At 38.8% G+C, this 12,454-nt stretch overlaps 1 protein-coding gene across 1 annotated transcript in view; it reads right to left on the minus strand.

The window, feature by feature from the left end:
* itga9 (integrin subunit alpha 9) overlaps positions 1–12,454 on the minus strand; it is a 65,285-nt gene that overhangs the window by 51,091 nt on the left and 1,740 nt on the right. The window contains exons 3-8 of the mRNA XM_005806827.2: positions 9,420–9,526; positions 7,428–7,551; positions 5,303–5,370; positions 1,554–1,683; positions 498–583; positions 363–425 (exon numbers count right to left, since the gene is read on the minus strand). Coding sequence (XP_005806884.1) covers positions 363–425; positions 498–583; positions 1,554–1,683; positions 5,303–5,370; positions 7,428–7,551; positions 9,420–9,526 — 578 coding nt within the window. The remainder of the gene's footprint in view (positions 1–362; positions 426–497; positions 584–1,553; positions 1,684–5,302; positions 5,371–7,427; positions 7,552–9,419; positions 9,527–12,454) is intronic.

Here is a 12,454-nt window from a genome sequence, read left to right on the forward strand (position 1 = left end):
TGCTTTTATATCTCTATAACTCACACACCAATCATCTGAAAACAAATTCTTTTATGGTGATCATGATTTTGCTGTAATTCTGGATAAAAACTTCCCAAGTTTTGGCTTATGGCCAACGTGTTTCTGCCTAAACACTAACACAGACATAAACAATGTGGCTCTAACAACAAAGCAATTATAGTAGTGGGTCTGCATTGTATCTGAAGAGCCAGTTACAAGATTCTAAGGCAGATAAACAAATGTGTTTACATTGTTTCTGCTGTGAGAAAACAGAGTAACACAACAAGTGTACAACTGAAAAAATATGCACAATGACTACAAAAAGATGTTCTGAAATCTGTAAAACAGATCTAGGTACATACCATTTTTCCCGAGGCTTGAAAACTCTTCACCAAGGACCCAGCTTCAAGTTTGAAAATGTAAACCTGTCCAGGAGTGAAACAAAATTAGCTAAGCAGCAAAATGAGACTAGAGTACAAAGGTGGTAAAGTCCATACCTTTCCAACACCGTTGTGCTGTGGTGCCCCGGCAGCTATGTCTATCGCATTAGAAGAGGAGAAGTGCCCAGCAGTCACAGCATAGCCTGGAGACACAGACAATGAATTAATCATTGTATTGTAGCTGTGAGGAGTTCATGCTGAACACGAGCAACTCACAGTGAAACCACACACTTTAAGAAGCCATCCACAAGGCTCTACAATTTTTCTGGAGGAACATTTGACCACTTTTCCTATTAAATTTGGAACAGCACCTCACACAGACTCGACTTTTAGGCCTTCAATATTATAAAAATACATTGAAAATAACCCTGATTTATTAATTTCTAAACTAGTTTTGATGTGTGTTTGGGATTAAAGTCCAACTGGAACACCCAAACATGACCAGCTTTTAACCATTTGTTAGATGGAAGTTATTGGTTAGGATCTTCAAGAACAACCCAAGAACCACCAAGGGTTAATACCATAAGCTACGAGATGCTGGAATACACAAGAAAAACCCAAATGCCTTCTGGAGGAAAGTTAAATTGTCAGAAGAGACAAAGAGCTAAGACACGATAACATGTAGACTCAGTTTTGTGTAATCCCAAACACACATGAAAACTGGTTTTAGAGATTGGAAAACAGACCAACATTAAGCTTCTATTGAAAATATATGGATTGTGCTTACAGACAAGGTCCAGTGTCAGGAAACAAATACATTTAAATGAGCTCATCTGACAGGAGAGTGGGCAAAAGTCTGGCTAAAATAAAACCAGAACCACGTAGAAAAGTGTGTGGCTTTAATATACCTTGCTCAGGGACAATTATCCAAGTATTATTGAGGTCTAGATATATCTGAGCATTTTTTTTTTATCATTTTCATTCTATGTGAATAAGCAAAAACAAAACACTATAAACTTTAATCTGTGCACCAAATTCTAACTTTTAAACATTATTCATCTGTTAGTGAAGTAGTTTGCTGAGTAGTCATTACACCTAAAAAAAAAAAAACAATTAAAATGCATTACTGGAAGCTAAAAATGCCATTAAATCTTTTGCACTAGTGGCTCTCACCAAGGTAGCTGTATCTGTGTAAGTCAATGCTGTCTTTGTTCGGGCTGTAGAAGGTGTCAGAAGTCATGTTGTACACCTTAACCGTCCCGGTCCAGTAGTACGACCCCGGTGCCCCCATCACCACCAGCTCCTGAGCATCAAACAGCAAATACATGTAACTGCGGAAACCTTCTATAAAGACAGAGAAAGGAAAGGAAAAGCACTGCCGGCTGGATGTCTGGTTAACCAGTGACCACAGACTGGTTTGTGCTATCTGCTTATAAACACGTCGTGTGCCAAGAGAAGCCGTTAATTGATGGAATTAAGGAGTACGAGAAACTTGTTAAATGAGCTGGGCATCAGTTGAGATTCTCCCTCTGATTAAAAACACTCCAGGAAAGATGCTGCATCCCTTGGTTATTAGACCTGTCAGCTACACCGGGGAATGTGGATTTATCGCCGCGAACGCTTCCTTTGAACAAACAAACTAAACAACACAGTCAGGACCTTACTCAGCAGTATGCCGTCCCTGTGCTGTGGCGTCAAACATCTGGGCACCACCAGGCACATGGAGCAAAAGTTCAGACAAGGATAAAACCCGAACAGTTGGATGCCTTTTCTTTCAATTCTTCACATTCTTTCAAAGGTAGGGGGGGTGTTCAAATGGTTTACCAGATCCTCTCTGACAGTCTCCAACCATGGAAAAAAAAGGTGGCCTGATAATGTCTCGAGTTTCCATCTTTGTTTTTCCACGTCTCTTGCCTGGGTCTGTGTACAGCTTTCACAAGAGGCAATTTAGAATATCTCCCACAACAAATTTAAGATTCTTATTTTTAGCACAAAAGTTTAGCACATAATACTACTTTAAACTTGCTTAAACCAGTACAAACTTTTAACTCATGTTTGCTCCTATATCTATTTTTAAAATTTTTCTCCCATTCCACATGCAGTCTTAACATTTTTCATTTCTCTATTAATCCTTCAGCTAACTGTAGTACTTTGATTACTTTACATTTTAAATAAAATGTAAAAAAAAAGTCCTAGGTTACTTGTATTTCTCAGTATTTTATCATTATTAAATAGAATTAAACGTCAGCATGCATGGAAATCTTTTTCTCATCTGATTTCCATGCCAATTTCCTAATTATTCATTTGAAATATCAAGATACAACGTAAAAAAAATAAAGTTTCTTATTATGAAATGTTTTACATGTCTTCTAAAACCTCCTACTAAGTCATTTCTGTTTAGTGGAGACATCCAGGTTACTTAAAGTCCACAGCACATTACTGTGGGTCTAAACTGAATGTCAAGGTAACCTGAGAGATAGAAAATAGTTTACAGCACATGGCACACATGCTAACATCAGGAAAGTATTTTAATGTGATTGTATGAAAAACAAACAAGTTTAAACTTGTTGCATATACAAACTGCAAACCTAATTTTGTCAGTAAATGCATTTTCTAAAAACTTTTCAAAACTTAATTTCTCTGTTTACTGTTGTATTTCACTGACCAAACAGAAAATATGTTTTTGACACCAGATGTATACAAAAGGCTTCTCTGCATCCAGGGATGATGTCATGTAAGCTTCAGAGGATGGTCCTGCTTTTTTAACCATTTATCTCGTGGAAGCACACCAGTCACAGCCTTTCCTACCGTCGCTGCACGTGGAAACATAAGTTAACACTTATCAGCAGTTAATCAGCTCAGCGTCTGTGGCTTTGATATAAACACTCGTGCAAATCCAACTGGAGAATTCGTATTTTCCACATCATTTGACTTCTTAAACAAATGTGAAAAAAGATCCCGTTCTGTTCACCATGGAGGACGTCTCTGCTAAACTATCCTTGGAATACCAGAGTCAAAGTCAACAAAGAGCACAGGAAGCATAAAGATGCCTTGAAGTCTTTGCTATGAAAAGACTCCTTTGAGAAGAAAAAATGCACAGTAAGGACGATCACGAGGGGAAATCTGGTGCATAAATTAAAAATTAAAAATACTAAAAGAGATCGAGATCAGCTGTCCAAATACCAATCCTATGTTACATTTCTGAGGGCTAGGAAGAGTATTTAATTACAAAATAGAGTTTATTTTGTGAATTATGTATGGAACGGTTCAGAGTAATAAAGTATAACAATGTTTTAAAAAGTTACGGCTTCGAAACCACAAACATTTTCTGTCCTACTTTTCCTGGAATCTAAAGTAGTTTTAGTGAGACATTAGAGAAATGACTCACTACTGGACTTTTCCAATCAAGTTGGAAAAGTATCTGGCTTTTCTCTGGCTCTGGACAGTATCATTGAACTGCACATGTTGCTGTGCAGCTTAAAAATTGTCACTGCACTTTTTTCAAGCTTAAAAGAAATACAAATTGAGCTTTATGTTACTATTTTAGTTCATGTGGAAACAAAAGGATCGGCCCCAAAAGTACAGGTGGTTACGAACTGCAGACTGAACGATCAGAGCAGGTAGCCTGACTAACAAACCAGTAAATTTGGAGAACGTCAACAAGGTCTAACATTATGGGCAATAAGCACTTGAAAATAATTGTTAAATTTTGCAGTTTATTGTATCTTTTGACTTTAACCAAACCAAAATCAAAAATAATAGTAATGCTTATTGGTAATGCTTTTCTAACTTTTATAATTAACATGCAATTTCAGCAACAGGAAAAATAGTTGCTTTATTGTTTAAAGCAACACCAGTTCGATCTTGTTAAGCATTTTTGTTTTATTTGTATAAACATCTACACATTGTGGTATTGAAGCAAAAGGTGGATCTGACATCAGTCTGGACTTTTATTTTGGTAATCAGATCAGCTGTTGTCTTTTTCACTGCTCTGCTTGTGTTTTTTTTTCTGGTGGTCTTTGAGGCCCTGTTTTAGTTGCCAGTTAACCTGCAATGAACCTTCATGTCAAAACTGTAAATCTAACACATTGTCTTTAACTGGTAACTTAAAATGACACTTTGTCAAAACCAGGTGTGCACATTGAGACCAAAACCAAATCCAGACTATATGAGCTGGACATGCCAAATATAAGACAGATGACTTTCTATCATTTTTGTGTGTAAAAAGATGGTGATGAAGAAGAAGAAGACAGTATTTAATGCTGCTGTTGTTACTCTCGACTGGTAGAGGATATTTTGTTTGACTCAGACTTCACTTTGAGTGAAGCAAAAGAACCTGATGCTGAAAATCAAAATGATAGCTATAAAACTGGACCTGCAGAAGTAGTCTTGCTCATTTTTAAGGGAAAAGACCGACTATAAAGCATTAATCTGACAAGTTACTGTTTACAAGTTTATTGAGAATGAGCGTGTGATGATAAATTATCTCTATAGTCACCAAACATCACTTATCACGTCGTATTGTGAAATAACTGAGGTTTTAGTTTTTTGATTAGGAGGTATACTTACACTCATGTGTGGATCTGACTCCTTAGAAAACATTAACTAACTGGAATATTAAACTGATGAGACTAGATGTATACATTTACAAATAAAACCACAGTCTGAAGAAAAGTTTGACTTTTGGTTCATTTGAACTAATTCTTAGTAGTTAATGTGATTTAAGATGAAGGTCACATTTAATATGAGAATCCGACACTTTGATGTTCTGTTTCTATCCGGAAAGTCCATCTTAAACTTTTGATTTATCAAAGAGACAGCTGACTGATGACGTTTCAGAGGCAGTAAGGCGATGACATCTTTCTATTACACGAGCAGAAACAAGGGATCAAATATGAGGATGAAGAAGAACTGCTACTGACCTCTGTGAAAACTCCCGCTATCCCAGCTTGGCACGAGCCGTGCTCTTCCCCATACTTCTGCTTATAGTCTGCAAGAAAAAACAAACCACAAATTATTTTGCTGTTTGCTCGAGCCAGCGCTTACTGCTGTTTTTCTCCTGCATTCCATATGGAGCTAGTCAAAGTCCAATCCAAGAGGAATCCAGCGGCACAGAACAGACTGAAGGAAAGGCTGCAGCTTCAATTTTAACAAAACGACCTCTTACTTGGGAAGGGAGAAGGGGGGCTTTGCTCTTAGGTTACATAAATATTGAGCTTGGATTTAAGGAAAATGCACTGTAAATACAGTTGCATGCTTTGTGTGTCAAACTGCTGGCAGTGAGAAGAAGGAAAGGAAGTATAATTCTGACCTGAGAGCACAATTATGGTGCGAAGCGTAATTTGATATATATCTCAATACATCACCTACGAAATTATACAAGCGACATTTTGGCACAACTTAATTCGAGTTATTCTATGGTGGAAATTCTTTATTTTTTTACCACGTGTACAAAAAAAGAACAATCAGGGAGAAAATAGATTTGATTTATTATAATCAAATTCTTTTTCAAATTCACAGAGTTTCTGGGAAACCAGGCCGACATCATTGCTTGTGTTGCACCTTTGCCGAGAAGCGTTTCAGAGAGTAAAAGTCTTTTTGGACTGCAGGGAGACAGATTGATGCTCACTCCCCACCAGCTGCTCCAGCCAGAACACCAATTACAGGCCGGAGGGAGAGATCGGCCTCCCCGGTGATGAGGCTGGCAGTTGAGATAACGCACCGTGATGAATAACAGTGAGCCGAGGCGGGACCTGAGGTATCCCAAGAAAGGTTAGTGAGGTCCAGACATCTCAGAAATACGTGGGCGGCAGCCATGCACAATCAGACTTAGCATTTTTAATTATCCAGGCAATTTGTTTCTGTTTTTAAAGAGAAACTTTTCCGACCACACATGTCAAACTCCAGGCCCGCGGGCCACATCTGGTCCGCCTTAGTCATTTATGTGGCCATTTGGAAACTAGAAGGCCACATAAATAAAACCATCAAGATAACGGTTGCATGCTTAAATATTTTGTTTATGACTCAAATCAAATGTGTTATTTGCAATTGTAACAATGTTAAAAGAGCTTCAGTTTTATTTATTATTTATATCAGGACTTTTTAGCTCATCTTGATTTTGGCCTGAAATGAAAATGACACATCTCTATTAGACAGTCCAAGCTTTCAGTGTCTTGTAAAAACATTCACACTCCATTTTGTCACAATAAAACCACAAACTGTGATGTATTTTATTGAGATTTAACATGAAAAACCAACACAAAGTAGAGCACAATGAGAAAAAATATACACAGTTTTCTGATTTTTCGCACAAATAAAATCTAAAAAGTGTGACGTGACATATTTATGCAACCCGTTTTTGTCTCATACTCCATAATAACAACCAGAATAAAGTTTAGATTTATGATCTGAGTCTGATCCTGACTGAATTTCGGGTCGGGTCAGAAGTATTTACTTGATGGTTAGGTCGAGTTCAGGCTTCTGAGGCACGCTTAATAAACCTGAAATACATGCAGTACAGAGAAAGCCAAAGGCGAACGCACAAAATAAAGTTGTGTTGATTTACTTATTGTAGTGTAAATAGATTAGTAGACAGTTTAACTTGCTAAGATAATAGAGAAAGTACATAGGATGCAGAAGTTCATCAGAATGTAACAAGTACAGCGATATAATCCTCTCAATCACACATCCCAGATTATTTAGACTTCACTCATTCTGCAGTCACAACAAGCAACAGGAAAAAGCTAGAAGATGTTAAACAAAAGCTAAAAAATACTCCTTGAAACAGTGCTCTAATAACAAAAGTAGAAACAAATCTTACTTAAAATAATATGGCGGGTTTACTTTAACCTAATTAGTCATATTGGACACTTTTTAGGCCCAATCTAAACCCTACTATAGAAGTAATCCAATTTAATCTGCAGATGCTCTGTGATAATTTATTTGACCCTATTACCAAACATAGTGGTGCTGAAGCACACCACACTTTTCAGATTTTATCTTCATCCATTTTCATTTGTAAATATTGTGAAGCTCTGCTTTGTGTACCTTCATAACAAGGGATGAGAGGCATTGTTCTTCCCTGCAGCGTCGGGGGGATGATGGAGCAATACCCATGTGGAAGGATGTGCTCTGAGTCGTAGTAGACGTTTTTCCAGCGGTGAGCACAAGCCTGCGAGAGGAAACAGAGATAACCTCATTCAGCAACAACATGAGCACTTCAGGCCTCCTTTCACCGCGCTAATCGCCTCAGCAGCTTCCTCCTCGCTGAGCTGGAGTCAACGCGTCCCTGCGGCCGTCCGATGATCGTCAATGAGAGGGAGGGGAAATTAAAGGCCATCCATAAGCCCCCGACCATGCTGTAACAGCCATGGTCTGTGGTGTGAATATCTCTGCTGCAGACCGAGATCTGAGTTTGCCAAGATGTATTTTCTCATCAACATTTGTGCTTTTATTGCAAAACAGCAAACCGGAGAAACCATGAGGTCAAACAGGCAGGATCAAGGACCAGATCAAAAAGACAAGAGAACGACCTCCAAATAGGGAGTTTGTTTTGTTGGGTGACATTGAGCAATACTCAGCAACATTTTGTTGTTCTTTTTCCACAATGAGACATTCCACAGATCCATAACCAAACACGATAATCGTGTCTGGATTTTGAAAATTGGCCGCATGCATGCGCAAATGTGGTAATAATTTAGTTCCCCTGGGGATCGATGGTGGGCTCCTGGGGACAGTCCTGGAAACCTCTGTGCAGACAAAGTACGTTTAATTCCCCCCTCCCAATAAAGAGAAACCAACATCCCTCCCTCGCTTCCCCACAGAAACACACACACAGTCATTCAGACTGCAACACCAGAGCTCTGCAGCCTGCAGACATAAACACAGCATCAGATGACTCTCTGGAAACAAGATGCAATGTTGAGAAACATGCTTTAAACTTTTAAAGTTACGCCTCCACCGGTGTCCTATTTTTTTAGTAAAAGCAGAGATAACTCAGCTCACTTTTTGGACAAATAATATGAGGGCTGCGATGTGTTTTAAAAAGTTCCAAACAAAGCTTTCACTGAAAGCTTGCCCGGATGAAATCACCGCTGTACACATCTGCCAAGCAGCCGTTTTTTTTCTCTGCTGAGTCTGCTCCGGTGAGATAAAAAGAAAAAAGAGAAAGCGTCCGTGCTTTTGGAGAGGCACGGCAACACGTGGCTTTTACAGAGCTGCCTCCTCTGTTTCATCGCAATGCTGTCAGAACTGCGAGAGAGTGCGCCTAAAAGGGATTTTTTAGTTATACAACTCGAGTCCCACGTCCAAGACCTGTCAAGGTTTTGACTGACAGGCTGGCGAAGCAAAGGTTTGAAGCCAGAGCATTCCTTTGTAAACTGGACCAAACAATGGAGGCTTTAGAGATCAAAAGCAAACTGAGCTCCGTCTCTGACAGGATTTGTTTTTGACTTCCGTTCAAATCAGCCAGCAACAAGTTTTTCCAAAGTATTCACCTGTCAGGAATGCTTCCACATTGGTAAGAAACCCCCGTTTCTACTGACTGCCCTTAGCAGGAGACAGGGGTTAATATTTAATGAAAGGCTACCCCTTGCATGGGACCTCCGCTGTGGGGGCTGAGGCCTAAACAAACTCTGCCAGCCGCCATAGATCTGTGTGCAAACGAGCACGTCCAGGATCTACGCCACTCTGACCTCATCCAAGCCAGTAACAACCGACTCCAAATAAAGCTGAAAGTTTTGCAAAATTACGTAAAAGCCATTTCCAGGCATCATTCCACATTCCCCGACACAAGGAAGCACAGAAAAAACTTGTTTTAAATCCTTCGCCCTTTTTATCTGTGCCAGGCGGAGCTTGAGAGGATGGAAAGAGAGGCGTTTTTACCCAAAGCGAGGGAGTAATGCTGGGGCCAGCTGTGGTTTAACAGTGTGGTTCGGGGTAAAACATTTGTAACAATGATGTGGGCATAATCTGGTCTGTGCTTTACGAGTAGACATGGTTCCTATTAAATAAGCTGCAGAAGAAGAAACTTCGGCCCACCAGTATTTTGCCGCTGGCTCGGTCCTGGCGGGCCAGGCTGACCCCCATCCACTCGTCATCCCTGTCTCCTTGGCATGTCTTCCCGCACGACTCTCTGGGCTTGTTTCCTGAAAGACAAAGAGAGCAGTTTTCAGCTGTTGAGTCATCAGGACGGAGGGAGAAGCCGACTCTGATTGTGGAAGTGATTTTACACAACTCACAGTTTGAGACAATCATAAAACACTGAATTAATGCTACTCTGCACAGATGTTTCTTTGAATCTTTCAGCCAAATCCATAAACAACGATGTCAAATTCACTGTAACACAGCAATACTCGACTTTCTGATCAACATCACTCTGAATACAGTGCCTTACAAAAAATATGAACAGATTTTCTGTGGATCATCACATTACAAACACAAACATTATTGTTTTAATTGGTGACTTATGTGACAAACCAGCAATATAATACTCACAATATTGAAGTGGAAGGAAGCTTACAAAATTGTTTTTTACAAATAATCACCTTAAGATATCTTGTTCCACTAAATAAGCCCAGTGCAACCATCTGTGTGTAAGATAATATCAGTATAAAACCAGCTGTTCTGTGAAGGTGTCAGAGGTTTTAGAGAACATTAATACACAAACAGGAGAGTTATGATAAAAAAAATAACATCACAAGCTTTAGGCATCACTCAGAGCTCTGTTCAATCTATCAGGACATTACCATCAACCTGAACTGACAGGTCAAGTATTAATCACAGAAGCGATCAAGAGGCCCAGAATAGATTTGAAGGAGCTGTAAATATCCACTGCTCAGATAAGAAAACCTGCTGATAAGAAAACTATTTCTCATACACTGCACTAATTTGAAATTTATGGAGGAATGGCAAGAAGAAAGTCACTAAAAGAGACCAATACAAAGTCCAGTTTGCTAAATGTCATTCATGAGACCATTTCCAAGTAACATAATGGTGATGGTACAATAATGCAAGTACGCCCTCTCAAAGTTTAATTAACTTTGATTTCTAAAGAACATTTGACACTGAAACTGGAAAACATTTTAAATATCCAAAATAAATAAACAGCACAACAAAAACAACAAATAAAATGAACACTGAAGTCTCTCTAAACAAAACTGCCCATCAGGAAAGGGGTTGGCTGACACCAACGCAGTAGAGTGAAGACTTTTGTCATCTCTTTGGTAGAAAGAGAGAAAGAGAAGAGAAAATGCAATCAGTTATGCAGACCGAAATTATTATTTTAATTAGTATAGAACATGAAGGAAAACAAAGCACTGATGTTAGAAAATCAAATGAAACCCTCATAAAGCTGCAGCTGCAAAGAATTGCCTCAACATGACTTATTAAAATGATCTATCAAATTTTATATACTGAAATCTGTTGCAAAGTGACAGAGCGTGAAAAAAGTTGAAGAAATATAAACACATTTGCAAAGCAAAACCATGAATAACATGCATTGTACTCCTAAGACTTGAAAAACCTATGTATTCAGGATTTGTTTTAGCATTGAAAGTAATAACTATTCCCATAATTAAAATATTGTTGAGTCTGGTGGAAGTGCTGTGGGAGCGTCACATGTTTAGATTTTTATCCATTATGCAATTCCCATCAGATAAGTCATTCATTTTAAAGCGTGAGAATGGCTACAAACTCATGAAGAACTGCATTCAGAAGATAAGCAGAACGGATGTGATTCCCAGATCACGGCTGAATCAGTCCTGAGGTTTTGTGATGATGAGACACTGAAACTGAAAACGTACTTCAGAAATACTTTAGAATTAGAAGTGTTACAATATTCAGAATGTTGAAATGCATATTAGAACCAAAGGCACGGAAACACGTGCTTCAATTTCATTTTCTGTGAAAATAAATTCCTGTATTATAGCCACAGACAAATTAATGTGTAGCAGAGAAAAAGCTTTATTATTGTATTGCTGATTTTAGCTCTACCGTCAAATCAATTATTCCCAACAGACTTTCACTAAAATGGAGCGTTAATCTGTTCTTGAGCACAGATTGCTCTCCAACTCTCCGACTCCAGTCGTCCAGAGCTAATCCTGCAGCTTTTAGTCAAATCGCTGTTTCAACACACCTGAATCAAACAAACAGCGTGACAAATAAACTTGACGTCATGCTAAAGAGGTGATTCAATCATCTGATTAAACTGTGATGAAGCAGGGAAGTGACTGAAACTTTCATTGCTGTAGCTCTTGAAGAGTTGGAGACCACAGAATGAGATGGAGCTTAATCGTTCTCTTCGTCCTTGTTTCGAACAGAAGCGGACCTACCCACCATGTAACATGACTAAAAAATATCGCACCATAGTAGGTTTGGTAATGGACAACATGGAAGAGGTTCAGTACTTAAGAAAATTGTGTCATTGATTGTGTAATCAGAAATAAAATATCTCCAAAAGCAAGGAAATGATAAGTGGTCTTTCATCTCGAGCTGATCTGACAGAGAACAAACATGTTTCACTTGGAGAGGAAAGACCAGCAGACTTCTTCCTTTCTTCCTCTGGAAGTTAAAGTAATCTTACCCCACGCCCCCTGCTCGCCATCTGTATCTGTAAGCAGGAACTTTTTGACCTGCTGCTGCACAAAGTGGTTTTCTAGTTGAACAGCAGTGGGTGGTGAGGAGGAGAGATAAATGACACTCTATGACTCTCCAGCAAAGAGATCTGCTCTGACAAACCACAAAGGAAGGAAATATGTATTCTGAGGAATCACTCTCATCTTGGGCTTCATCCGTTCTCCCTACTTCCTTCTGAAAGAGGAACATCAGAGTCCATCAAACAGACTGAAATGTACCAGAATGTATTCATTTGTTATCTTACTACTTTATTTTTCTTCGTTTGATTTTCTTTATTTTTGTTTAGAAACCAAAGTTTAACTTTTTTGGCCACATGTAGCAAGAACTATGTGGTGTAAAACTAAATCTGGACATTACCATCTCTACACCTTGCACCTTTAGGCACTAAATACATAAAAATAGTAGATGAGAAATTGTTAGAGGCTACTGAAAACTTTAGA

This window comes from Xiphophorus maculatus, chromosome 22 (assembly GCF_002775205.1).
Source record: "Xiphophorus maculatus strain JP 163 A chromosome 22, X_maculatus-5.0-male, whole genome shotgun sequence".
Lineage (NCBI taxonomy): Eukaryota > Metazoa > Chordata > Actinopteri > Cyprinodontiformes > Poeciliidae > Xiphophorus > Xiphophorus maculatus.